Raw genomic sequence first — 25,085 nt, forward strand, 5'->3', positions numbered from 1 at the left:
AGAAGGAACAAGCAGCAGCATATTCAAACTTCAACTAATGAATAGGTGCACTGAATATCAGTGTAGTTTTAAGAACAGAGAAATTAATATATGCATACATTCTCATACTGATTCAGGTGATTGAACCTTCTGTCACTGGGATGTCTATGAGCCCAGTGTCTTGAAATACATTTGTATTTATTTTTGAATAAATAATATGTGTGCTTAATTCAAAATTCAAAAGTACAAAAGGATGCACAGTGAAAATTAAGGGTTGTTTCCTCACTTGTATGCCCATCCCATTGCCTTCCCTGGAGAAAAAAAACGTTTGGATCAATTTCTTATTTATCCTTCCAGAAATACACACACACATATACACACACACAAAGTCACAAGTTACTATAAATAAATATGTATATATCCACTTCTGTAACATATAGAGCTGCCACATTCTTTTTAAGGGCTTTATATATTTTATAATATATGAAACCATTTCATATATATGTTTTATATATGTTTCATATATTTAACCACTCCCCTATGAATGGATATTTCGTTGCCACTATTTTGGACTGTAAGCAATAATATACTGAATATCCTTGAATATACATAATTTTGTATATTCAGATTTACAGGTTCAAATGTATTCATATGTGCTGTATACCTAGGAAAGGAATTTCAAGGTTACTGAGAATATTATTCGTATTATTTGATACATGTTTCCAAATTGCCTTCCAGAGAGCTTGTGCCAATTTACACACTTTTTTTTTTTTTTGAGTCAGAATCTGTCTGTGACACCCAGGTTGGAGTGCAATGGCACGAAATTGGCTCACTGCAACTTCCACCTCCTGGGTTCAAGTGATTCTCCTGCTTCAGTCTCCCTAGTAGCTAGGATTACAGGCATGTGTTATCATGCCTGGCTAATTTTTGTATTTGTAGTAGAGATGGGTTTCGTCATTTTGGCCAGGCAGGTCTTGAACTCCTGACCTTAGGTGATCCTCCTGCCTCGGCCTCCCAAAGTGCTGGGATTATAGACGTGAGCCACCACGCCTGGCCTTACACACCTATTTAAACAGTGTAAGAGGACTATTTCCCTATGCTTTAACCAGCAGTGCATGCTAAAATTTTTAATTTGCCAAGTTGCTTTACTTTTTTGTCTTATTAGGAGTGAGGGTGAGCATCTTTGCATATATTTAAGGCCATTTGAATTTCCTCTTCTGTGGATAAATTGGTCATAACTTCTGCCCACTTTTTTTTAGTTTTTATTTTAGGTTCAGGGGTACATGTGCTGGTTTGTTATATAGGTAAACTTGTGTCACAGGGGTTTGTTGTACAGATTATTTTGTCACCCAGGTACCAGGTAAGCCTAGTACCAACCCAATAGTTATTTATATCTGATGGTCTTCTTCCTCCCACCCTCCACTCTCAAGTGTCTGTCGTTTCCCTCTTTGTTTCCATGTGTTCTTATCATTTAACTCCCACTTCTGATAACATGCCGTTATTTGGTTTTCTGTTCCTGAGTTAGTTTGCCAAGGGCAATGGCCTCCAACTGCATCCATGTTCCTGCAAAGGAAATGGTTGTATTCTTTTTTTTTTTTTAATTGTACTTTAGATTCTGGGGTACATGTGCAGATCATGCAGGATTGTTGCATAGGTACATACATGGCAAGGTGGTTTGCTGCTTTCATCCCCCCATCACCTATATCTGGCATTTCTCCCCTTGTTATCCCTCCCCACCCTCCCTACCCTCCACTATCCCTCCCCTAGCTCCCATCAACTGTCCACAGTGTGTGATGCTCCCCTCCCTGTGTCCATGTGTTCTAATTGTTCAGCACCCACCTATGAGTGATAACATGTGGTGTTTGGCTTTCTGTTCTTGTGTCAGTTTGCTGAGAATGATGGTTTCCAGATTCATCCATGTCCCTATGAAGGACACGAACTCATCGTTTTTTATGGCTGTGTAGTATTCCATGGTGTATATGTGCCACATTTTCATTATCCAGCCTATAGTTGATGGACATTTGGTTGGTTCCAGGTCTTTGCTATTGTAAACAGTGCTGCAATGAACATACGTGTGCATGTGTCTTTATGATAGAACAGTTTATAATTCTTTGGGTATATACTCAGTAATGGGATTGCTGGGTCAAATGGTATTTCTATTTCTAGGTCCTTGAGGAAACACCACACTGTCTTCCACAATGGTTGCACTAATTTGCACTCCCACCAACAGTGTAAATGCATTCCTATTTCTTCACATCCTCTCCAGCATCTGTTGTCTCCAGATATTTTAATGATCATACCATTCTAACTGGTGTGAGGTGGTATCTCAATGTGATTTTGATTTGCATTTCTCTAATGACCAGTGATGATGAGCATTTTTTCATATGTTTGTTGGCCTCATATGTGTCTTCTTTTGAAAGTATCTGTTCATATCCTTTGCCCACTTTTGAATGGGTTTGTTTGTTTGTTTCTTGTAAATCTGTTTTAGTTCTTTGTAGATTCTGGATACCAGCCCTTTTTCAGATGGGTAGATTGCAAAAATTTTTTCCCATTCTGTTGGTTGTCGGTTTGCTCTAATGATTGTTTCCTTTGCTGTACAGAAGCTCTGGAGTTTAATTAGGTCCCATTTGTCTATTTTGGCTTTTGTTGCCATTGCTTTTGGTGTTTTAGTCGTGAAGTCCTTGCTTATGCCTATGTCCTGAATGGTTTTGCCTAGGTTTTCTTCTAGGGTTTTTATGGTGTTAGGTCTTATGTTTAGCTCTTTAATCCATCTGGAGTTAATTTTAGTGTAAGGTGTCAGGAAGGGGTCCAGTTTCTGCTTTCTGCACATTGCACATTGCTAGCCAGTTTTCCCAACATCATTTATTAAACAGGGAATCCTTTGAATAAAATTAAAATTCCTTTTTAAATACTTTTAATAAAATAAAATTTTATTAATATTAAAATCCTCTTAATAAAATAAAAATTGCTTGTTTTTCTCAGGTTTGTCAAAGATCAGATGATTGTAGATGTGTGGTGTTGCTTCTGAGGCCTCTGTTCTGTTCCATTGGTCTGTGTCTCTGTTTTGGTACCAGTACCATGTTGTTTTGATTACTGTGGCCTTGTAGTATAGTTTGAAATCAGGCAGCATGATACCTCCAGCTTTGTTCTTTTTGCTTAGGATTGTTTTGGCTATGCAGGCTCTCTTTTGGTTCTATATGAAGTTTGAAGTGGTTTTTTCCAGTTCTGTGAAGAAGGTCATTGGTCGCTTGATGGGGATAGTGTTGAATCTATAAATTACTTTGGGCAGTATGGCCGTTTTCAAGATGTTGATTCTTACCAACCATGAGCATGGAATGTTTTTCTATCTGTTCGTGTCCTCTCTTATTTCATTGAGCAGTGGTTTGTAGTTCTCCTTGAAGAGGTCCTTTACATCCTTTGTTAGTTGTTTTCCTAGATATTTTGTTCTCTTTGTAGCAATTGTGAATGGGAGTTTACTTCTGATTTGGTTCTCTGTCTGTTATTGGTGTATAGAAATGCTTGTGATTTCTGCACATTGATTTTGTATCCTGAGATTTTGCTGAAGTTGTTTATCAGTTTCAGGAGATTTTGGGCTGAGACGATGGGGTCTTCTAAATATACAATCACGTCATCTGCAAATAAAGACAATTTGGCTTCCTCTTTTCCTAATTGAATACCCTTTATTTCTTTTTCTTGCCTGATTGCTCTGGCTATAACTTTCAATACTATATTGAATAGGAGTTGTGAGAGAGGCCATCCTTGTCTTGTGCCAGATTTCAAAGGGAATGCTCCAGTTTTTGCCCGTTTGGTATGATATTGGCTGTGGGTTTCTCATAAATAGCTTTTATTATTTTGTGATATGTTCCATCGATACCTAGTTTATTGAGGGTTTTTAGCATAAAGGGCTGTTGAATTTTGTGGAAGGCCTTCTCTGCATCTATTGAGATAATCATGTAGTTTTTGTCTTTGGTTCTGTTTATGTGATGGATTACGTTTATAGAGTTGCCTATGTTGAGCCAGCCTTGCATCCCCGGGATGAAGCCTACTTGATCATGATGAATAAGCTTTTTGATGTGCTGTTGCATTCTGTTTGCCAGTGTTTTATTGAAGAATTTTGTGTCGATGTTCATCATGGATATTGGCCTGAAGTTTTCTTTTCTTGTTGCATCATTGCCCAGTTTTGGAATTAGGATGATGTTGGTCTCATAAAATGAGTTGGGGAGGATGCCCTCTTTTTGTATTGTTTGGAAAAGTTTCGGAAGGAATGGTACCAGCTCCTCTTTGTACATCTGGTAGAATTTGGCTGTAAACCCATCTGGACCTGGGCTTTTTTTAGTTGGTAGGCTATTAATTGCTGCCTCAATTTCAGCCCTTGTTATTGATCTATTCAGGGTTTCAACTTCTTCCTGGTTTAGTCTTGGAAGAGTGCAAGTGTCCAGGAATTTATCCATTTCCTCTAGATTTACTGATCGGTGTGCATAGAGTTGTTTGTTGAGGCAGCTCACTGAGGCTTTTCAGCCCGGCAAAGATCTCCTGTTCTGTGGGTTGTAGAGGGCCTGGGAGGAGCACTGTATCTGGTTACATATGAATTTAAAAATAGTTTCTATGAAGAATGTCATTGGTCATTTAATAGGAATAGCATTGAACCATAAGTTCCTTTGGGCACTATGGCCATTTTAACAATATTGATTTTTTCTATCCATAAGCATGGAATATTTTTTCATTTGTTTTTGTCATCTCTGATTTCTTTGAGCAGTGTTTTGTAATTCTCATTGCAGAGATTTTCACCTCCTTGTTTAGCTGTATTCCTAGGTATTCTTTTTATGTTCTGCCCATTTTTTTATTGCATTTTAGATCTTTTCCTTATTTATCTATAAGGGTTTTATATATTACAAGGAATCAACCTTTATGGTATTAAATACAAATGTTTCCTTTGCCATTGGTCTTTTGATTGGTGTTTTGTTTTGTTTCATTTTAGGTTGTGTCTGCCACACAAATGTAGTCAAACATGAGACATTTTTCTTTTATTTTTGCTAGGTTTTATGTTTTATTTTGGAAAACAAATGATACTAGCAAACAAATGATACTAGCTAATTATGTTATTAGCAAAACTTTCCCATTTTTTTCCTCATACAGTCATGCATTGCTTAGTAATGGGGATATGTTCTGAAAAATGTGTCATTAAGTGATTTCCTCATTGTGTGAACATCATAGAGTGTACTTACACAAACCTAGCTGGTATAGCCTACCATATATCTAGCTTTTATTGTATTGTATAGCCTATTGCTCCTAGGCTACACACTTATATACAGTATGTTACTGTACTGAATACTATAAGCAATTGTAACACCATGGTATGTGTGGATCTAAACATATTGAAATATAGAAAAGGTACAGTAAAAATATGGCATAAAAGATAAAACATTGTACATCTGTATAGGTCATTTACCATGAATGGAGCTCACAGGACTGGAAGTTGCTCTGGATGAGTGAGTGACTGAGTGGTGAGTGAATGTGAAGGCCTAGGACATTACTGTTCACTACTGTAGACTTTATAAACACTGTACATTTAGGCTACAATAAATATATTTTAAAATATTTTTTCTTCCTTCAATAATAAATTGACCACTTACTACAACATTTTTATGTTTTAAACTTTTAATTTTTTAAAACTTTTTGACTCTTGTAAATAACACTTAGCTTAAACCACAAACACATTGTACAGTTATACACAAATATTTTTTCTTTATATTCATTTTTATAAGCTTTTTTCTATTTTTTTAACTTTTTATTAAAAATGAAGACACAAACACACACATTGGCCTAGGCCCACATGGGGTCAGGATCATCAATATCATTGCCTTCCACCTCTGCACATTCTCCCACTGGAAGGTCTTCAGGGGAAGTAACACTTATGAAGCTATTATGTATTATGTTCTATGACGACAATGCCTTTGTCCTGAAGGACCTGCCAGAGGCTGTTTTACAATTTTTTTAGTAAGTAGGAGTAGACTGAAATAACACTAAAAGTATAGTAGAGTATAGTAAATACAGGAATCAGTAATATAGTCATTTATTATCATTATGAAGTACTATCTACTATATGTAATAATGTGTGCTGGACTTTTATACAACTGGCAGCACAGTAGGTTTGTTTACAGCCAATACCCCAAACTAGTGCGTAATGTGTTGTGCTATGTTATGATAACTACGACATCACTAGAAAATAGGAGTTTTTCAGGTCCATTATAAGCTTCCACCATCATATGTATAGTCTGTGGTTGACTGAAACATCATTATGCAGTGCATGATTGTACTTTTATATTTTTAAAATATATTTAAGACTTTAATACATTTTGAATTCATTTTTATGTAAGGTATGAAGTAGGGTTACAATTTCTTATTATTTTCTATTCTTTTTCTGAACTTTCTACTCTGTGCCATTGAATCGTCCATCTACTCTTGTACCAGTAGCATACTGTTTTACTTACTGTAATTCTATAATATTTTTTAATATCCAATAGGACTGGAAACTCCTTATTTTTCTACCTCAGAATTTTCTAGGCTATTCTTAGTTGTTTACACTTCCCAGTTTTCATCCCCCAACTGTGTGCAACTAGCAGTCTCTTTACTTCTCTGGAAAACACTTCATGAGGATTGAATTGATCTCTGAGGTGCCCTTTTGCTCTAACATTTTAGGGTTCTATAGTCTATGGGGCATGGAAAGCAGCATCCACATTTGTCCACTGGATATTTTCTGTCTTGCCCTTTTGGTCTTAGGACAATGACAGAGACTTTTCTGATAATAGGGTGAACTTAGAACCTTAGAATTCTTAGAGAGCAGGATCATGGGCAGGTGGGTGTTAACATCTCTTCTTTAAACTAAAAATGTCACCAACTTTCTTCTGGTAAACAGGCCAGCAGACTTTAAAGTCTGTGTTGCAGTTTCCCAAGGTCTGCCTGGCCTCTCTGCTCTAGACTTGGTAGGCTGCATCTGGCCTGCCATGGGATGCTGTGCCTTTCTACTAGTGTTTTCTTTTCTTTCACAGCTACTTCAGCTCTCTGCTGTCGCTGTAGAGAAAGGATGCAGCGTGGGTGACGTTCTGCAGTCAGTGCTATGCTATGAGAAGCAGCGCCAGCTGAATGAGGCAGTGGGGAATGTCACGCCACTGCAGCTGCTGGACTGGCTGATGGCAAACCTGTGATCAGCAACCCCATTGCTTTCCCCTCTTCCTGCAGCGGGTCCGGCGCTTATCCCCACCCTTCTTTCTCACTTCCACAGCTCCCCCTCTATATCCTTACAGAGCCCTAACATTATCTTCATATCACTCTCATCAAAGACATGTCATCTTATGCTAGTCACTTGATTTTGCAGATTTTCCTGTCCATGAGAGCAAGGATGTAAAATTAAAAAATTACAACTAAATGGCTCCACGTGTTTTGCTTTCTTGGGATCCAATGGGACAATCAGGTAAAGAAATCCCAGGAGTGAAAAAAATAACTAGATGAATGCCAGAGGTACAACAGAGCTGGACTGAGGGGCCCTGTTCCAGGTCACTCGGCCTGTTCCCCTGTCTCTGCGTCATAATTTGCAGCTTCCTCATTCTCTTACTAAACCACAGTTTATCAGTAATTCATTTTAGCCTTTTATAACCATGATAATCAGAAGATACTTTCTAATATTCAATCAAAATCATCCTAATTACAATGTTGAAGACTTGGTTTCCCTTTCTCTGTAGGGCTGCAGAACAATGTCCGCCTCCGACTTCATCCATGGTTGAAGTTCGTGTCAAGAATGTTCCCAAGGATCTGAGTTCTGTTGCGGGTTTTGTGGCTTTCTGGCTATAGAACCTGGGATAAGATACCTGTTCTAATACTGCTCTGCTTAATATCCATATCACCCCACTTAAGAAATACTTTCTGTTCTTATCCTGAATTTTCTGTGGAATTTTATATTCTTGACCTTTCTTTCCTTTTAGAAACTTTTCCATTGGCTTCTAATTTTCTTCCTGTATCTCTGGGTCTCTTGGGGGACTTCCTCAACTCTGTCAACTCCTTTTATATTTATCTTTCCTAGGACTTTCTTTCAACCCTCTGCTATTCTGACTCAAGATCTTCCCTGGGAGATTGCATCCGAATCCATTGCTTTAATGACTTGGTGTCAACGTTCATAAAATGTTATGCAACAATTAAAATGAAAAGTGTATTGAGGGGAGGTTATTCCAAATGGCAAGTAAAAAAGAAAACTAAAACTATTTTTATATATTCTATATTGTTTCTGATGTTATAATCTTAAGTTTCATATAAAATTCTGTCTGCCTTATTATAATCACATAAAGGTTATGTATTTGTGTAGATGAGGATTAGAAAGGGAAGTAAGAAGGCATACTTAGATTTGCGGTATGGTAGATAAATGAATATGTCCTGCTTGTTCCCCTCCTTTGGGAAACCTTCCATCCCTCGCTCTAGTCTAGAGAAGCATCAGTCACAGTGCCCTCACCATCACTGTGGGCTTGGGGCCCAGACTGGCCAAGCATCCCAGTCTCCCAGGCACAGTTTCTGTGTCACAATCATTTTGGAGACTTCCTGTCAGCAAAGAAGCTTGCATCTTTTGACTGGATGTTGGTGGTTAATTTTTGGGCATAGCCTGTCATCAGGATGAAGTCAACCATAGAGAGAAGCAAGGCTAATAGATGAAGAGGGAGTCTGAGCCCTACAGCCTCATTTGAATTCCTGGATCCTCCTGTGCCTGAAACTACATCTACCCTTTCTGATTCCCCAATTATATAAGTCAATAAATGTCTTCGGTTGTTTAAGCTACTTTTGAATTCAGCTTCTATCATTTTCAAACAAAAATCCTGACATAGGTTGGCAGTCACTAGCAAGAACAAAAAAAATGTCTTTTGTTTAGAGTTCCATTAATGATGCTATAACATTGATAGTTAAAAACTATTCCCACCCCAACACACAAACATATATAGAATGAATTTAAGTGTGAGGACATCCTCCCCATCCCTCATAAGAGAAATCATGCCAACTGGCCATATTAATAGAGTTTTTTAAAATTAAACTTTTATGTATTAAAAAGCAACAGTCTAAAGTATTGTACAATGTAAGTGCTGTCTTAATACAAATCACTGGTGGAAAGGAGCAGGACACACTCTCAGCAAAGGTCATACAATAGGGGTAAAATGTTTGTGTTCTTTGGGGAGGAATTTTTGCTCTGTCCTGTGGAGGTCATGGACACTTCTGCCCCAACAGCTGCCTCTGACTTCGGGGGAGCTTCTACCAGTTGAGGCGGCTGAACAGTGTCAGCTGTGTGCTGGAGAGAGTCCTGCTGATCACCTGAATGCTGAATATGCTTCATGGGGCCATCTTTTGTTTTGTCTGTAGTCTCTTTGGTAATTTCATCTGCTGAAGGAGAGAGAAGATAGAAGGAACAAGCATTCAAATGGGGATTATGTGCTAACTGTCCTTTAGGCTGTAAATCACTTAGTGGAAACCATGACTGTGATGATGTAAAAACAGTTCATTTGTAAAGCACGTTCAATGTGCCAGGCATTATTCTAAACACTTTACGTTTACTAATTCATCTGATCATTTCAGCGACCCTGGAGAATGGGCATTATTCTCATCCTCATAAATGGAGATACTGAGCTACAGAGAGGTTAAGTCCATACCTGATAAGTGGTGGAGCCAGAATTTAATCCCAGGTAACCCGACTCTTGTGACCACGTACTTAACTACTAAGCTATATTGCATATAAAAATTTGCATAATACCATCATCTGGCACTGACAGAAATTCTAAATGTACTTATAGGGCATAAAGGGGTGAACACAGTTAATGAAAAGGAGAGGAGGAGAAAGGAAATTGATTATAGGAGAATAATGGAAAATCCTAATAAGGAGCAAAAAAGGAAAATCCCAAAGGTAAGAAATGGCAGCCTTCCTGGACTATGGGAATAAGACTGGCTATTTGACAGGCTGTACCTTTTTTGCTTGAGTGATGACAGCCTTGAACCTTGATCTTCCTTGTTTCAGAGGGGAAAACAAAACTGGATTTCCTCAGAGTTTGGGGCCTGGGCTGTGGCTTGAGGTTCCTAGACTGATGAATCCAAGCATGCTTGAGGGCCTGGTCCAGGGTCATGCGAAGAGAAGATTCCCATCTGCACCCCAACAAAGCCCAGTATGGGTTACTGTTTTACTTCCTTTTAGTATATTAAAACATTTTTAAAAAATAAAGATTTTTATTGAAGCTATGTTGATATCTCAAAGATATCATCATAGAACAGAGATTATGGCATATAACTTAAAAGTACCTGGAAACAGCCATTGAAAATAATCTTTTTAGAAGATGTGTATAACAAGCCAGGGAATATATATTACACTCCAGGTCTTCCAGAATGCCTAGAAATTTCTTTATAAGAAATATTATTTTACAAAAGCTTAATCAATGGGATTTAGGGTTTGGTAAGCTACGTATATTAAAAACAAAGAGATGCTTAATTTCAATTTCCAGACTACAGAATTGGGGCTTCCAAATATATCACAAGAAGAGTTACAGAATTCTAGAATATTAAGATTTGCAAGGGGACTTGGATATAATCTAATCAAACTTCTAATTCAGTAGCAGAATACATTGACCAAACTCCCATCATGGAATCACCCTACGATTCTTGAATAATTTCAGTGACAAGGCACTAACTCTCAGAACCATCTATTCCAATTTTGAAAAACTCTGATTCTTTGAAAGTTCTTGATTTTTATTGTACCAAAACTGGTTTGCTTCCCAGTAACTTGTACCCAGGTCCTGATTCAACCCATTACCATCATACAAAATAACTAATTCTTCTTTTATGTTTCAGCCCTTCAACTATCTGAAAATATTTACATTGCTACTAACTAATGATTATGTGATATGGTTTTCACCATCTGGCCACCTTCTGAGATAAGGATATTTTAGCAGTTGTCTAACTAATGTCCACCATGGTGGGAATAGCTTCTATAACTGCAGGGAGACAGTATTAACACTCTAGACTAATCAAGGTCCTAAACAGCTCAAACTCTCATTTCTGTGTCAAATCTCTCCTTTCCTGGACTTTTGGAGTTAGCCTACAAAACCTAAACACAAGGCTTTACATTTATGCCTATTGAACTTGGCTCAACACTTTTAGTCTCTCATTCCAAAGATTTGCTAATTTGCAATATATATATATATATGTATGGTAACAGCCCCCATCAGCTTGACTGCCTCTTACAAGTTATGAGTAATCAGTCTTTTGCACTAAAGAAGAAAATAATGTGGCTGGGCACGGTGGCTCACTCCTGTAGTCCCAGCACTTTGGGAGGCCGAGGTGGGTGCATCATGAGGTCAGGAGATCAAGACCATGCTGGCTAACATGGTGAAACCCTATCTCTACTAAAAATACAAAAAAAAATTAGCCTGGCTTGGTGGCACATGACTGTAGTCCCAGCAACTCCGGAGGCTGAGACAAGAGAATCGAATGAACCCGGGAGGTGGAGGTTGCAGTGAGCCAAGATCATGCCACCGTACTCCAGACTGGGCAACAGAGCAAGAGTACATCTCAAAAAAAAAAAAAAAAGAAAGAAAGAAAGAAATGAAAATAATGTCTTCCTTGGTGCTGAGCTGTATTCTGAATGGTTGGGGTTTCTGGATAACCCATCTGTCTCAGCAGTTGGTTTCTGTCATTTGTTAAGGTGGAGGTAAAGATGGGGTACAGAATCCTTCTCTACCTCGATTATTCTGATAAGTGAATAGCATGACCCTCTAAGTTGGGAATACTTTCATCGCTACCTCATGGTTCACCCTCTGAGCTAGTACCGAAATCTGAAGCTTGGGGTGGAATAAGACAATTATTCTGAACTTTCAGTTTATCCCTTTTGTCTGAATAATAAAGTGCACATTGGTTCCTGTGGCATATGAGCCCCTCATGGTTTGACTTCACCTACATAATTCCACTATTGCCTTTGGCTGAATTCCTTAGTTGACACTAATGTAATATTTCTCAAGCTTTTCTTCCAATCCTCATCAAGATAGGAATCATTCTAGCTATAGCCAATTCCAAGTTTTCTAGCTGTCACTTTCTCTTATCTTCCTTTTAACATAAGAGAGCTCGAAACAAAAACGCTTGAAGGAATCTGCTTTTATTTTCACGTGCACACATGAAATAGCAACTCAACTTTTGTATTCAGAAGAATAAGGCTTTGCTGTATGTTTGGATTTGAATCTGCTAGAGGCAACTCTTAGTCTAAGAAGTGTAAAGGAAAAAACAGATCAATGAGTCTGAAGCTTTCTTACAAACAAGAGAATATATATCTCATATACATTCTATATCTGTAGTATTAATTATCAAAAAGTGCTCATATTTAGTTACAGCTAAAGAGAGGAAACATAATTTCTTATAACAAACATATTAGTAGGTTAAGTGAGTGAATATAATTTCTTATAGCAATCATGGGTTTTATGAGCTTTGTGTTTATCATATTAAAGATAAAACTTGCGTGAATTTAGAAAATGGTATTTAATGGTTTAGTATCTCAGGCAGCTTCTGGTTCCCTCTCTGAAACTTAGAATAATAACATAGAGAACCTGTTTAGATTTAAATTCTTTGCTTTTGATGATTAGGCTCTGTGATTGCTAGAATGTGAGAATTCTCTGACTTTCCTTATCTTTATTTAGAAGTATAACAACACAATCATCTCGTAAAAAGTAAGTTTTCCAAATATTATTAAAATAATATGTAGTTATTTGAAAATTGAGAAAGTACATATAAGAAAAAATAAATTGACTTCATGCTACCAGCCAGCGACAGATGGCAAGAGCTTTGTATGTTTCTTTCTATGTATTCTATCTATGGGTAGATTTAAAATTTTAAGTTAGAATCACAAAGCACAAATATTATAGTTTACTTTTATCATATATCATTATATTTTATAGTATTATATATACAATTAATACTGATTTCTACTTGAATAATAAAGTTCATGTTTATAAAATATGGAAAATTATAAAGATAGAAGAAAAAGTCACCTTTTATTTATGGCACCTATATATAAAAACTGTTATATATTAGCATTTTTACATATTTTATTTCTGTGTTTTTCCAAATATATCTATATCTACATAGATAAGGATTTTTGAAAGTAAAATTGAAATTGTAATTTCGTATTCTACCTTTTTTTAGTGTGTTTTACCATGTCATTACTTTCAAAATTGGCATTGTGATAAATGCATATCACTGTGAGAATTTTATGCCACTTAACCTGGTCTCTTTTCTGAAACTCTTAAGAGTAGTTCCAAGGCTTCCTTTTTATAAACACTGCTTCAATAAACACTCTCATATAAGTAGACTATTTCTGGTTTTATGTCTTTTTTTGCAGCCTAGCTGGCCAGAAATAGTATTATTCTTAAAACAATAAAAATTGTATTCATTTTATTAACCACTTTTTAAACATTGCTAAGCAGCAATTGCTTTTCCAAGTGGCAGTGTGTCAGCATTGAGGGTCAGGGCTGCTTTTTATCCTCTTCCTTATAACTTCAGGGCCTGCAAAGTTGTTCATTGTCAATGGGTGCCATGATGTCTTCAATCTCATCTTTATTTATTTATTTATTTATTTTTTGAGATGGAGTCTTGCTCTGTCGCCGAGGCTGGAGTGCAATGGTGCAATATCGGCTCACTGCAACCTCGATCTCCTGGGTTCAAGTGATTCTCCTGCTTCAGCCTTCTGAGTAGCTGGGATTACAGGCATGTGCCACCACATCCAGCTAATTTTTGTATTTTTAGTATAGGCGGGGTTTCACCATGTTGGCCAGGCTGGTCTTGAACTCCTGACCTCAGGTGATCCATCTGCCTCGGCCTCCCAAAGTGCTGGGATTACAGGCATGAGCCACTGCACCTGGCCCAATCTCATCTTTTATCATCACAAAAGAGATGAGCCATGATGACTTTTGAGACTTTTACAAGCATCAGTGCAGTGGCTGAGCTCACAGTATGGCTTCTCTTGGCTAATTTTTTTTTTCTCATTCACATGTGTAGTGTGAGCTGGTTATTATTTTGGTGTTGTGGTAGTGGTGGGTTGTGTTGGTTCAGGGGGGTTGTTGTTGGCTTTGTTTTTGGATGCACCCTTAGCCTGTCTCCCCATTAAGGTCTGTGTCAGTTTTTCACAAATGCACACGGCAAGTTATTTCAGCATGTGATTTATAAAATAAAAAGCACTGAAAATCAGCACAACATCCATAGTTGTAATTTGTGTGTGCCATGGAAACATAGTAAGGATGCTTTTCATTTTCATTTAGAGAATTTTATCTCTGTAGCTATGTTTTGAAGCATCTCACACCAACCTAAAGTATATTGCCATATTTTACCTTTCCATTCCCCTTGTCTTGACATTTATAATGGCAAAGGAATAAGTTTTCTCTAAACATCTTCAGGTTCTTTGTGGCAAATAACATATACCCGGTAACTAGATTCAGCAGCAGAATTGATAAGGGGGTGGGAATGTGCATAGACTCTTAGTGAGAGCGAAGGAATCTGCAGTGAAGGAAAGCATCCCGGGACAACACTGAAATCACCTTGCCGGCCTGCTGATGACCAGGGTCCCAGCACCTCCGGTCAAGCTTGTGACGGACTGAGACACAAGCTTTGCTTAAACACACCCATCTCCCAGACAAAAGCAGCATCCCCGATCCCCTAAAGCAGCTTTCTACGCCTCCCTGGTACATTCCCTTTTGCATTCTGTGTCCCTGTTCAACTGAGAGCACCAAGGGAAATAAACCATGCCTGCTTTCTTCATCTCTGTAGCTGCAGCACCAACGGGGGAGTAGGTCACTGGGGCCAGGGTGTTTTCATGAGGCCCTCTTTTCTGCTGCTCCAGGTCCCTCTGCAGGCTGCTCTCATGGCCAGGAAGGAATTCTCCATGGCTCCTTTCCTCTCTCCCCCATTATTCTCATAGAAATCAGAGTCTAGCACTGGTGAATCTGTTTGGCTTGACCTAGGCCTGCATCCTGGCTTAAAACATGCTGGGAAGTTGAGTTCTGACTTCTAGAATGGAGAGGCAAGACTCACGACCTGGACATTTCCATAAATATAAAGAAAAATATTCAAACGATATTTGAAGGTCACAAATATGTAAGATGGCCTCTTTACTGCAAAACAGCCCCCTCTATATGCAGCGTCTATGTGAAGTGGTTTCCTGGCTCAATGCAATGTGCCTACTGGGTTCTGAATAAATCAGGGTTGTTGAGTGGATTGCATTAGGAAATTTATATTTTAATTCAAACATGTTCTGTAACTGCTACTTATAACAAGCACTGACTCCTTTCTTGATCTCAAAGTTGTTATAAGCAGGTACCCTTGAAATAAGCAGGTTAACTAGTGGTTTGTTTTATAAAGGTCTAAAACCACTGTGTACAATGAAGGGCTTTTAAAAATGCTATGCTTTTTGCCAGGTAAAAATTCGATTAAGAATTCAAACTAGCAAAAGATGATTCTATTTTGCCTCAAAGAGAGTGGTTTCCTGGGTTTTGTGTCATCTTGCTTTGCAACGTGTGGCCAATTCTTCAGGGGTTGCAGAGAGAAAAATCACATGCCAGATTCCGGAGTCATAGTGACATCTGGCGAAGAAAGGAGGGTTGCTCGGACAGTGAGTCCCCATGATCACAGTGTGTGTGGGTACTAGACCTAGCCAAAAAAACAAAACCAAACAAATAGAATGCAATAAGTTATGGACTCTTGTACATTGTAATGGAGTGAATTCCTCAAAAGCTTATGTTGTATTATATATTACTGTATTAATCTCTAAATACACAGTCACTCATTTATTCATGCACTGATTTATTCATTAGTTAACAGACGTTAAGCACCAACTTCCCCGTTGGTGCTGCAACTACAGAGATGAAGAAAGCAGGCATGGTTTATTTCCATTGGTGCTCTCAGTTGAACAGGACACAGAATGCAAAAGGGAATGTACCAGGGAGCTGTAGAAAGCTGCTTTAGAGGGTAGGGGATGCTGCTCTTGTCTGGGAGATGGGTGTGTTCAAGAAAAGCTTGTGTCTCAGTCCGTCTATGCTGCCATAACTGAAGTCCTGAGTCTGGATGATTTATAAACAATAGAAATGTATTCCTGACAATTCTGGAGGCAGGGAAATCCAAGATCAAGGCACTTGTAGGTTTGGTGGCTGGGAGAGGTCCAGTTTCTCCTTCTAAGATGCCACCTTGTTGCTATGTGCTCTGCAGGGCTGAATGCTATGTCCTGACATGGTAGAAGAGCAGAAGAGAATGAACCCTGATATGGTTGGGCTATGTCCTCACTCAAAAATCTCATCTTGAATTGTAATCCCCATAATCCCCATGTGTCAAGGGAAAAACCAGGTGGAGGTAACTGAATCATGGGGGTGGTTTCCCCTACTCTGTTCTCGTGATAGTGAGTGAGTTCTCACAAGATCTGATGGTTTTATGTGTTTGGTCGTTCTTCCTGCATTCATTCTCCCACTTGCTGCCCTGTGAAGAAGGTGCCTTCCTTTCCCTTTGCCTCCCATCATGATTGTAAGTTTCCTGAGGTCTCCCCAGCCATGCGGAACTGTGAGTCAATTAAACCTCTTTCTTTTTTAAATTACCCAGACTTGGGCAGTTCTTTATAGTAGTGGAAGAATGGACCAACACAAACCCGTTCCCTCAAGCCCTTCTAGAAAGGACCCAACCCCACTCTTGAGGGTTCTACCCTGAGACTTAAAGGCCCCCACCTCATAATACAACTATGTTGGCCATTACATTTCAACATGTGAATTCTGGCGGATACATTCAGATCATACATTTTTCCTACATGGAGTAACATAGACGCTGAGTCCTGAGGTTGGATAGAATGTAGCTGGGTGAACAATAGGAAAAAGGCATCGTAGGCAGCAGGAAAAGCAAGTGCAAAGGCCCTGAGGCTGGAGGGAGTGTGTAGCATTCACAGGATGGAGGCCCAAGGGAGTGGAGCACAGTGAGTGAGGGGAAAGATGGTGCAAAACAAGGTCAGGAAGGGAGGCTAGGCCCTGGTAAGAAATTTAAGTGCAATGGGTAGACAATGAAACGTTTCACAAAGCGTTATGGAAAAACCATTTGCAAAATTGTTTAGCTAAATACAAACTGGAAATACTTTACACTATCCAGCACAATAAGAATCAAAAGAAGTGCAAAATATTCGGAAGGTGGACTTGAATGAGTCTGGGAATAAGTGTCATGTTCCTCGGGTGCCCTCTGCAGGCGCCAAACCGAATTGCTGTGTGGTTCTGGGGATTTGCTCCTTCTTGCCCCTCCGTCCTCATGGCCAGTGTGGAAGGGGAATCTGATCAAAAGTTTCCTTTTTAAATCTTAGAACCAGGAGCCTGGAGCAGGTGTTGCAGGTTCTGGAGGGCACCCAGGCGTGTACTGCCAGGAAATGATCTGATAACCTCATTATCGCTCTGCGACAAAATCTAAATTAAACTGGGACATGTCTGGACAATTTTGTAGCTTACATACCAATTCAAATAGGTTTTTTTTTTCTCTTAGTTTTCAGTCAACATACTGACCATTTCTGTCCTTATATCTTCTTCATAGGTGTTCATGATGGTAATTGCACAGTCTTTTATTATAACTGTATGAGTTCTTATTGGAGCTATAGATAGGATTTATATTAATAATACTTTGTAACATCCTGTATAATTTACTTATATATTTTGGTTATGATCTTTTTTTCTATCCACAGAATGTAAGCCACAGGAGGACAAAGGGTTTTGTCTGTTTTTTTCAGTGTTAAACCCTCAGTGCTGAGCACCTGCCCTTCTTGGTCTAATCAACATGCCACAGTCCTCAGAACCACTCCCGCCAGATTCGAGCTCTTTCTTCCCTGAATTCATCCCAGGGCTGCAGTGTCTGATGCTATGATTTTGGTTGGTGGTTTGTTTGCGAGCCATAAGCTTCATGATGCCAAACACCTTGTCTGCTTTATTTTTCTACTCGCAATAGCATCTAGCATGGAACAAATTTCAAACAGATACGTACGCAAATGCTCTCATTTAGGTATGTTAGAACAGAGGGCTGGGGGTTACAAGTTCGTAGACCTGGAGGGCCTGACAGGTGAGTGCACGGATGGGCAGGTGCTCTACATGTACCTGTGTGTGCTCTGTGAGTGGGAGTCTGCTGGGCCTAGGAGAAAGCCTGCTGGCTGAATGTGCCAGTCCAAAGTGGCACCAGCAGCTGCCATCATGCAGAAACACAGGTGCAATGTCACCAGGACTCTGATTGTACTAGCTCAAGAAAAACTAAAAATCTCAAATATTTGTTCTCTTAAAGACAAATACCATATGGGTCAAAGAAAACACAGCTTGGATCCAGTCAGTGGATGGCCAGTTTTCAACCCAGCGTAAGGGAATGTCTTTTCAAATGCTCATTGTTGATTTTACTCCCTGACCTGCCAAATCCAAATGCTTCCACTTGTACCCATGCTTCTCCCCAGAGAGCCGGGGATAGTCCCCAGCTGGAGAAAGGACCAGAAACAAATGTCGGAAATGCTTCGCATCAGGAAATGAGAAGATGCTCAGCAGAAGACTTGAAAGTCCCTTTACCATGCAGACTTGCAGAACTAGTTTTTCTGCTAGGAGAGAGATTAGCTCAAAGGATGGCAAGGTCAGGGGAGAGGAGAGGGACAGGAATGGTGAGAAACAGAATGACGAGGAAAGCCTCTAAAGCAAGGGGAAGCCAGGGGCTTCAGAAGGAGCTGAGTTAGCAGCAAGACTGCCGAGAGTCACCATCGTCCTCTGTCCAGATTCAGTGGCACTGCCCTGAGCCCAGAGATTCTCTGCCTAGTGCCTCTTCTCTCTGTTTTTGCATGGCCTGTGTGGGGAACTAATACTGGGAGAAGTGTCCAGTGTCTTGTGATAGTGATGGAATAGACATCTGATTGGAGCCATGGCTTCTTTGAGCTGCGGATCCAGCCCAGTCATCCCCTACCTCCATATCATCTGTTAGAGGAGACAATGCCCCCTAGCCCTTCTGTCTCTGGAGCCCATGTCTCCTGGTGCAATCTCTCAGCTCAATGACTAGTTAACAAGGCACTTGGACATGAAGGAGGCGTGGTGATGAATAAGTGAGCCCTGCGTGAGGCAGCCTCCTCAGGGCTTCTCAGTGGCACATGTATTAGCATTTGGACCAATCTGACTTTATTATTATCATTGACATTCACGTATTTATTTTTAATTTTGCGGGTACATAGTAGGCGTAAATATTTACAGGGTATGTGAGTTATTTTGATACGGGCTTACAATGTGTAGTGATCATGTCAGGGTAAATGCTGCATCCACCACCTCAGGTATTTATCCTTTGTGTTACAAACAACTCGGTTACTCTCTTTTAGTAATTTTAAAATGTACAATAAATTATTATTGACTGTAGTCACCCTGTTGTGCTATCAAATCCTAGATCTCATTTGTGTAACTATATTTTTGTATCCATCAACCATTCCCACTTCCCCCTCCCCTACTACCCTTTTCAGCCTCTGGTAACCATCCTGTTCTCCATTTCCATGAGTTCAGTTGTTTTAAGATTTTCAGCTCCCACAAATCAGTGAGAAGATGCAACATCTGTCTTTTTTTGCCTGGCTTACTTCACTTAACATAATATCCTCCAGTTTTATCCATGTTATAGCAAATGACAAGCTCTTATTCTTTTTTTATGGCCAAATAGTACTCCATTGTGTATAGGTGCCACATTCTCTTTTTTCTTTTTATTTTACTTTAAGTTCTAGGATACATGTGCAGAACGTGCAGGTTTGTTACATAGGTATACATGTGCCATGGTGGTTTGCTGTACCTATCAACCCATCATCTTAAAGTGTAATAATAAAATTTAAAACCAAAATTTTGGTTTTAAATTTTATTATTACAGTGTAAGTTCTGGGGTACATGTGCAGATCATGCAGGTTTGTTACATAGGTATACACGTGCCATGGTGGTTTGCTGTATCCATCACCCTGTCATCTACATTAGGTATTTCTCCTAATGCTCTCCCTCCCCTTGGCCCCCAACCCCTGACAGGTCCCAGTGTGTGATGTTCCCCTCCCTGTGTCCATGTGTCCTCATTGTTCAGTTCCCACTTATGAGTGACAACGTGTGGTGTTTGGTTTTCTGTTCCTGTGTTAGTTTGCTGAGAATGATGGTTTCCAGCTTCACCCATGTCCCTGCAAAGGACAAGAACTCATTCTTTTTTTATGGCTGCATAGTATTGCATAGTGTATATGTACCATATTTTCTTTATCCAGTCTATGATTGATGGGCATTTGAGTGGTTCCAAGTCTTTGCTATTGTAAATAGTGCTGCAGTAAACATACATGCACATGTGTCTTTATAGTAGAATGATTTATAATCCTTTGGGTATATACCCAGTGATGGGATTGCTGGGTCAAATGGTATTTCTGGTTCTAGATCCTTGAGGAATTGCCACAGTCTTCCACAATGGTTGAACTAATTTACACTCCCACCAACTGTTTATCCATTCATCTGTGGATGGACATTTATGTTGCTTCTGAATCTTGGCTGTTGTGCATAGGGCTGCAATAAACAAAGAGTGCTTCTCTTTGATATACTGATTTCCTTACTGGGGTTATATACCTAGCAGTGGGATTGCTGGATTATATGGCAGCTCCATATTCAGTTTTCTGAGGAGGCTCTGCACTGTTCTTCATACTGGTTGTACTAATTTACATTCCCACCAACAGTGTACGAGGGTTCCCTTTTCTCCACATGCTCTCCGGCATTTGTTACTGTCTGTCCTTTGGATAAAAGCAATTTTTAGCTGTGACGAGCTGATATCGCATTGTAGTTTGGATTTGCGTTTCTCTGATGTTCAGTAACGCCGAGCACCTTTTCGTATCTCCGTTTGCCATTTGCATGTCTGCTTTCGAAGAATGTTTATTCAGATCTTTTGCCCATTTTTAAACGGATTATTAGATTTTTTTTTCCTATTGAGTTGTTTGCGCTCTTCATATACTTTGGCTGCTAATCTCCTTTTTCTTGCCTTATTTCTTAAATATTAAGTTCAATATTTATTGTGCAAATATTTTCTCTCATTCTGCAGTTTGTCCAATGTAATTTTAAAGTCCTAAAGGAATTTGATTCGATGACCCTTCAGTACGTCATAACCTGAACTTCTTAGCTGATTTTATGGGCCTCTATGTCAGATGGCACCCAAGGATGTGTCACGTTAAAGCCTCTTGGTTGAACCCGTCTTCATCTTCACCTGCCTTTGGCCACCTGCTCCACCCCAGCAGCCCCCGCAGTGGCCGGCTCCACGCCAGCCATGGTGTGCGGACTTGAGGCGTGCAGAAGCCAGCAGGGCTGCCTCGGGCTCCAGTGCCTTGTGCTTACAGCCTTATGCCTTGTTCCTCCCCCTGGGGGCTTCCCTGTGGAAGGTTGAGGTGAGAACATTATGGGAACCTCAATGAGCAACCTGGAAGTATCTGGGAGTTAGGTCCCTGTGGGGCCAGCTTTTAAATGGGAGGCAGGAACGGGCAGATAAGAGCTCTCCCTGGCTGAACTCTCCTGTGTCCTGGTTAACACAGCTTCTTACAGGACAGTCCCCAGAGAGGGAGCAACCAGTCATGCCTGATACCAAGCAAAGGTCAGCTTGGTGAGGCCCCCTGCTGTTGGTTCTGCTGCCTTCCCTGACCTGCTTCATTCTGCTTTTTCCTTGCTCTGCCTGCCCTGGGATGGTACTCTTTAATGAAGAAGCGTATCCAAATCCTTTGCCTTGGGCTCTGATTTAAAAATTCCAGCTAGGATGACTTCTAACCACTGTCATTCTTCTCCCCCAGGGTGCTTTCCAATTTCTACATGTCTGAAATGGATGCTACAGCCTCAAAAGGCAGCACTAATAGCGGCCATGGGGGTAGTTAGCCGTAATACTGAGCCAGGGGAGTTCTTTAAGAGGAGATTTGAAAGATCGTAACTTGGGCAGAGGAATTTCAGAGGCAACTGGGCTGAACTGAGAAAGTAATCATAGCTACATTTCCTGAGCGCTTACAATGCGTTTTATTTGCATGTATTATCGCTTCTACTCTTTGCAACAACCCTATTAGAGACACCTTATTATTTTAACTGTGAAAGTAACTTGTCCAACATCAAAAGTAGAAAGTGGTGGAGGTATGATTTGTACCCAGGCAGTCTGGCTCCAGCACACACTTTATTAGTCTTAAATACTTTGCTCATGCAAGTCAGGTGACAGGAGCTCCAATCTCCACTATGAACTGCCCACTCTGGGACACATCTGACTTTATACTTAACTTGTAGTGATGTGTAAAGTCTGGTGCTTAGGAGAGTGGTTTCTGGAGCCAGGTTCACCAGAGTTCAAACCCAGGCTCTGGAACTTCCTGGCTGCTGTAGCCTTGGCCAAGTAACTTTGTCCTGCTGAAACTCTATTTCTTCTCCTGTAAAAAGGCCGAAAGTATTATATGGGATGGTGAGGATTAAAACATTTAGCAAGGTGGAAGCCACAGAATATGTACCCTGTCCGTTTTATATGTTACTATTGCTATTGCATTGATTTGTTTCCACACTGCTGATAAAGACATACTCAAGACTGGGTAATTTATAAAGAAAAAGAGGTCTAATGGACTCACAGTTCCACATGGCTGGGGAGGCCTCACAATCATGGCAGAAGGCAAAAGGCACATCTTACACGGTGGCAGACAGGAGAGAATGAGACAAGTGAAGGGGGAAACCCCTCATAAAACCATCGGATCTCAGGAGGTTTATTCACTATCATGAGAACAGTATAGAGGCAACCGCCCCCATGATTCCATTATCTCCCACCTGGTCCCTCCCACAACACATGGGAATTATGGGAGCTACCATCCAAGACAAGACTTAGGTGGGGACACAGCCAGACCATAACAATTATTATTGTTATTATATTATCAGCGAAAGGCAAAGCTTAACGCAGATGATGGTTTAAGGTCCCTTCTGTTCCTAAGAGCTATGAATCTGAGGATGGAAGTGCTTCTCTCTCTGAAACCCCCTCTGCTGCATTCACTCCTCACCATATAATTACATTTCCTCAAAATTCATGCTCTGTTGTTCCTCACCTTTCAACTCAGCCATTTCTCAATAAAAGTTTTAAAAAGTCAGAATTTTTTCTTTCTCTCTCTCTCCTTCCCCTGGTGTGGCCTCACCAAGGTCTAAAGCACGCCCAGATCTGGCCCCTGCCTTACACCCGAGCCTCGCTCCATGCTGCTCTTCCCTTTCTACCATGTCTCACCAGGCTTCTTCCCTCTCAGCCCTCCATCCCTGGGGTCCACTTTTGTCTCTTCTCCCCGTGCTGGGGCCTCCTATTCTCTTTTACCTTAGAGACCAGCTCCAGAGCCAGCCCCTCCATGCACTTGGTACCATTTGTGGCAGTTTTTCCCTTTATATCTGTCACCCTCTCCATCATTTGTTTCTTGCAATTTTTTTTACATTTAGCTCTGGAATAAATAGATGTCACTGATGGAGCATCTCCTATGTGCCAGACCCTGTGCTAAGATTTAACCCTGGAAAAACATCTTTATTCATCAAATACTTTTAAAGCACATATGAGCTGCACACTGGAAAGTCCCAATACTAAGGGTCTGGAGAGCCCAGAATTGGCAGGAGAGTGGGCGACGCCCTTGGCGGGGCGAGGTGGATGGGTAGAAAAAGCACAGGGTGCTATAAGGTTTCATCTCCCTCATTTAAACAAAGAGGGAATTGAGACTTTGAGAAAGGAGAAGGCTTGTCGGGGGCAGCTCTCAAGCTGTGGCCCATGAACCTCGGGGGTGCCTGAGACCTTTTCGGGACCCATGAGGGCCTCCCTTTCCCAACTGCATTATTTGTGTGAGGCTGGAGTTTTTCATACCTACAACTAGACAACTGAACAGTGTATTTGGAACGACTGAATGCGGAAGTAGACATGAGAATCGAACCTTCCATTAAGCCTGATATTAAAGAGATGAGTGAAAATGTAAAATGATGACAATCTTCTCAATTTTTTTGTCTTAGAAAATATAGTTGTTTTTAAAGTGTGATTTTTATGAGCATGGAATGGATTTTTATATTATTTTAAATGAATTAATACACACATTTAAAACATTCTGTTTTGATTTCTAATACAGTAAATATCAATAAATAACTCACATAAACAAAAGTTGTTTGGAGTCCTCAGTAATTTCTAGGAGTGTAAAGAGGTCCCGAGGAAAAAAAATTAATAATTGGGAGACACAGTATCAGAATATACAGTAACTGTTCAGTAATATTGCTGCAAATTAATTAATAAGATTGTCTATTCATAATAGCAAAGGCATGGAATCAACCCAGGTGCCCATCTGTGGTGGACAGGATAAAGAAAATGTGAAATACTATGCAGCCATAAAAAAGAACAAGGTCATGTCCTTTCCAGCAGTGGGAAAGCATGGATGCAGCTGGAGACCATTATGCTAAGCGAATTAACACAGAAACAGAAAACCAACCACTCATATTCCCACTTATGAGTGAGAGCTAAACAGTGGGTACTTATGGACATACAGATAGGAACGATAAATGCTAGGGATTCCAAAAACGGGGAAAGAGGGAGGGGAAAGGGTTTGAAAAATTACGTATGGGGTACTATGTTCACTGCTTGGGTACCGGGATCATTAGAAATCCAAACCTTAGCATCATGCAATATAACTGTGTAATAAACCTGCACACATACCCCGTGAATCTAAATTTTAAAAAAATTTTATTAAAAAATAGGAGTGCCTCCTCCTTTACGCCACTTGAATTATTAGGGCACATAAATCTCACACACTATTTGCCAAGGGCATTCGTTCCTAGCTGTTTTACAGGTAGGTCAATTTCTCAATGCAAGTCTGCGGGACGGATGGAGAAAAATTTCCCTTCCCTCCCCTTTGATCCCGCTCCAGCTGGGTCCCGCCGCGCTGAGCCTCTGGCGCGCCCCCTGCTGCCCGCGGCCGGAGCCGTTCGCCACACCCCCGTGTTTATGTCAGCCCACGGGGGTTGCCTGTCCCTTTAATTGGCATGTACCAAGTCCTTCCAGGTCACATTTCCTCCCTG

The 25,085-nt window shown here is 40.2% G+C and overlaps 1 protein-coding gene across 4 annotated transcripts in view; it reads left to right on the top strand.

The window, feature by feature from the left end:
• Positions 1-8,818, top strand: part of AKAP3 (A-kinase anchoring protein 3) — a 33,043-nt gene extending 24,225 nt beyond the window's left edge. For 3 of the 4 annotated variants that reach the window (XM_012467484.3, XM_012467483.3, XM_012467482.2), the window contains exon 5: positions 7,029-7,684. In XM_012467484.3, the coding sequence (XP_012322907.2) occupies positions 7,029-7,184 (156 nt within the window). In that variant the 3' untranslated portion in view covers positions 7,185-7,684. Of the gene's footprint in view, positions 1-7,028; positions 7,685-7,718 lie in introns of those variants that run through there. The other variant, XM_064382542.1, reaches the window with a different exon arrangement.
• Positions 8,819-25,085: the final 16,267 nt, after the last annotated feature.

This window comes from Aotus nancymaae, unplaced genomic scaffold (assembly GCF_030222135.1).
Source record: "Aotus nancymaae isolate 86718 unplaced genomic scaffold, 86718_ANA_hifiasm-v0.15.2.pri h1tg000029l, whole genome shotgun sequence".
NCBI classification, from domain to species: Eukaryota; Metazoa; Chordata; class Mammalia; order Primates; family Aotidae; genus Aotus; species Aotus nancymaae.